Here is a 3,220-nt window from a genome sequence, read left to right on the forward strand (position 1 = left end):
AAGTGATGCGGCCGGCAAGCACTGCCAGGAGGTATGGCACCCCCTGCACCTGTCTGCATTGCCACCGATGTCTTCCCGTATGCAGCTCAAGAACTGGCACCAGCAGCCCTGTGCAGGGCCGGTCCTCGGTGCATCCTCCTACCTGCAGAGCCACCTGTGTGCTCAGGGGCCTCCTCGGCCGAGGGGCTGCCAGGCAAGGCCGTGTCCTCGCCAAATATTGCCGCGCAGTTCTCAATGAGGAACTCCACCAGCATCGTCACCTGCCCACAAAAAACCAGGGATGTCAGCGCAAGGGGCTGGAAAGGTGCTCAGCAGTCTTTCCCAAGCCTCACTGGGGTTTCTGTTCCAAAAGCTGCACCTCGCTGGCTGCAGCTCCCCTATGAGATTTGCCTGTCCCGTTGCGGAGAGCCCCGCTGCGGGGCGCCCCCGGTGCTCCCAGGTGCTGCTTCCTTGAGCTTTTGCAATGGCCGTGGGATCGGTGGGGATGGCTCGGGTGTGGCCCGAAGCGGGGAGCCAGCTGGTGAGGCCAGCATACCTTGTCGTTCATCTCCTTCTGCACTTGCAGCGGGAGCGCGCTCTCGGTGCCAGGGCTCAGCATGCTGGGCCCAACGCAGATGGCCAAGTTGCTGGAGTCCATCTTGTTGGTCTCTGCGTTTTGGCTGATGCGGTGGAGCAGAGCGAGCAAGGGCTTGAGCAAGAGGACGTTTGGCCTGGGCAGTTTGGCAGCCACCCTAAGTGGACACAAACAACACGTGCCATGAATCTGGGGGGCCAGTGGCCGCTGCGGCTTCTGTGAGCAAGCCTCAAGCAAAGGCCCGCAAATGGTGCGTCCTGCAAAGAGAGCAACGCCTGTGCTTGGCCCGGCCTCTGCCACCCCCTGCATACCGCTGGCCCGGGCTACACCACTTACTCTTTCAGTTCTTCAATCTTTTCCTGCCTGCTGGGCTTCTCCAGAGCCAGCATCCAGCTCTCGTACAGGGCTGCCGACAGCAGTTGGGAGGGGATATTTCGGAGGAAGTCCTGCAAGGCCAAGATACAGAGAGGAGGCTTTGGACATCAGCCCTGAGCCCAGGGGGAGCATCCCCGGCGCTCGGGCTCTAGCGCCTAGCAGCCTCTAGCCCACCCAGAAATGGCAGGCTTCCTCCCGGAGGAGGGTGCTGGCGAGGAGCAGGGGCAGGAGGAGGAGGAGGAGGAAGTGAGTTTCGCGTGGGCAGGCAGGGAAGCCGTGGCCGAGCAAGGGGAAGCGAGAAGCAGGCGGAAAACACAAATGCCAAACTTTCCCGGGGCTGGGAAAACACGTTGCTTGGCTTGGCTATGCTTTCGGCTCGGAGCGCCCCCTGGGCCCGTGCAGGTTCCCAAGGTGCTCTCACAGCTGCAAGTCAGAAGAATTCACCTTCAAGACTACCGCCAAGAGGTGCACAGGTCTGCCTGCCAAGTCAACGGTGCCTCCCTTGTTGAGCTCCTCCTTCAAGTCGCGGCGGGCTTTCTCATTTGCAGCCTTGCGGAATACCCCCTCAGTGCCAGGGCCTTCCCTGTGCAATATGGCCAGCAGATCCTGCGGGAAAAAGCAGAGAGGGGTGGGAGAAGGGTCACGCGGGTGCAGAACGGCCCTTTAGCCTTAGGGCAGGCTCTCTTTGGAGACAGAAGCAAGCCTTTGCCTGGCAGGCACGCTCTGCTTTGCCTGCGTTCGCATCTGGTTCTCCCTGCACGAAGATTAGCCTGCGAGTAACCTGGCTGTCCCCCAAGCCACCCTCCCGACCACGGTTTTCAGGGAAAGACAGAAATCCCGGGCTGTTTCTGCTGCTGAGAGCTTCCTTGCAGTGACTTCTGCAAGGCCACCAACATGCCCCCTCAGGAGCCGATCTGCTTCTCCTCCTCCTGCTCCGGCGTTGTCTCCATTCCCGAGTTACTTCCCGCGGCAGCTGTGTGAGCTGCACAAAGCCGCGGTCCTGACCCCCTTGACTTGCGCAATGGGTTGCGAACTTGAGGCCTTGCCAGTGAGAAGTGAGTGTGGACCCGCTGTCTGCTGAGAGCCCCAGCCCGAGCGCTGAGGATGCTGCCTCGCACAAGAAGCTGGCAGCAGCACAGTTGTGTGGCCAGGCTGCCTTACCTGCAGTGCCTGGGGAAGGGTCTCCTCTGTGCCGCAAAGAGTAGCCAGAGGCTGGCCAAAGAGAGGGCTCTGGAGGCCAGAGTCCGGCTGCCCTGGGCAGTCCCCACCAGCCGAGGGTCGCCTCCCAGCAAACGGCCATGGGATCAACCGCTTGCTCTTCTTCACCCCCTGTGCTGCAAGCAAGCGGAAAGCTAAAGTCAGGTGACAAAAGCAGGGGCCGAGAGCTCTGCTGCCTGCTGTGTGCGTGCAGTGCCGTGTGATGCAAGGCGGATGTGTTTGCTTGGGCAGCTTGCAGTGGCTGCGGTTCTGGCTGTGCCCGGGGAGCATGCCCCCGTCCCAGTGCTGGCCAGAGGGGCAGAGGGGCTCCTGCTTTTCAGCCGCTGTCGAGCGCTATGTGGGACGGTGGCACCTCAGTTTCTCTTGCCAACTCACCAGGCGAGTGGCAAACCTCCTCCTGTGCAGCCGATGAGGCCCAGGCAGGGCACTGCTCGGTGCCGGCCTGCAAGAAACGGGTTCGGGTTACAGAGCTGCCCTGCAGCAGCCAGGGCCACCAGGGAGCTGCTTCAGCCATGCCGAAACAAGTGCGCGGCTCCAGGGAAAATCCCCCGGTCGTCCGACACCTGCGCAGGAGACGCTTGGTGCAGCAGAGGCCCTGCCTCTCTGCCCGACACAGGTGCTGGTGGCAAAGGCTTGTAGCAGGCGCAGCCCCACAGCAGGCGCCCGCAGGGGACCCGGGGGCCCAGGCTGCCCTGCCGCGCTCCCCCAACCCGGGGAGCTGCTCCCCGGCAGCCCCACGCGGCAGCCGCCAGTGTCGCGAGGGCTTCGGGCCCTGCCACGTCCCCTCCCGAAACTCAGACGCCTCCCGCCAGCCCCCAGCAAGGGCCCTGCGGGAGAGGGAGCCCCTGCTCACCTCCGCCGAAACCAAGGCCTCAACGGTGCGGGCCGTCAGCGACCCCGCCTGGGCAAGAGAGCAAAGAGGCAACGTGAGCAGCTGGTGGCGGGGGCTGTTCCCCAAAGCCCCGTGGCGCTCGGGGGGCAGCGCAGAGCCCCGGGACACTTACGGTGCCCTGGGAGCCGACGGCCGTGGCGAGGAGCCGAAGGGAGGCGAGT

General features: G+C 63.6%; 1 protein-coding gene across 1 annotated transcript; it reads right to left on the bottom strand.

Moving 5' to 3' along the window:
- Positions 1-328: 328 nt before the first annotated feature.
- LOC138066611 (T-cell activation Rho GTPase-activating protein-like) lies at positions 329-2,681 on the bottom strand. Its single transcript, XM_068936499.1, has 5 exons — positions 2,543-2,681; positions 2,111-2,283; positions 1,394-1,555; positions 911-1,020; positions 329-731 (listed from the first exon to the last, which is right to left on the bottom strand). Exons 1-5 carry the CDS (start codon positions 2,679-2,681, stop codon positions 329-331), a joined length of 987 nt encoding a protein of 328 aa, XP_068792600.1.
- Between the last annotated feature and the right edge of the window lie 539 nt (positions 2,682-3,220).

The sequence above is a fragment of the Struthio camelus genome, chromosome 3 (assembly GCF_040807025.1).
Source record: "Struthio camelus isolate bStrCam1 chromosome 3, bStrCam1.hap1, whole genome shotgun sequence".
Lineage (NCBI taxonomy): Eukaryota > Metazoa > Chordata > Aves > Struthioniformes > Struthionidae > Struthio > Struthio camelus.

What these genes read in the sequence shown, in the direction of transcription:
- LOC138066611 (XM_068936499.1), bottom strand. Translation starts at nt 2,681, where the DNA reads ATGGCTGAAGCAGCTCCCTGGTGGCCCTGGCTGCTGCAGGGCAGCTCT. An exon ending in GGAGGTTTGCCACTCGCCTG is followed by an intron (nt 2,284 to 2,542) that starts GTGAGTTGGCAA and finishes GCTTGCTTGCAG; the next exon opens with CACAGGGGGTGAAGAAGAGC. An exon ending in AAGATTGAAGAACTGAAAGA is followed by an intron (nt 732 to 910) that starts GTAAGTGGTGTA and finishes GTGTCCACTTAG; the next exon opens with GGTGGCTGCCAAACTGCCCA.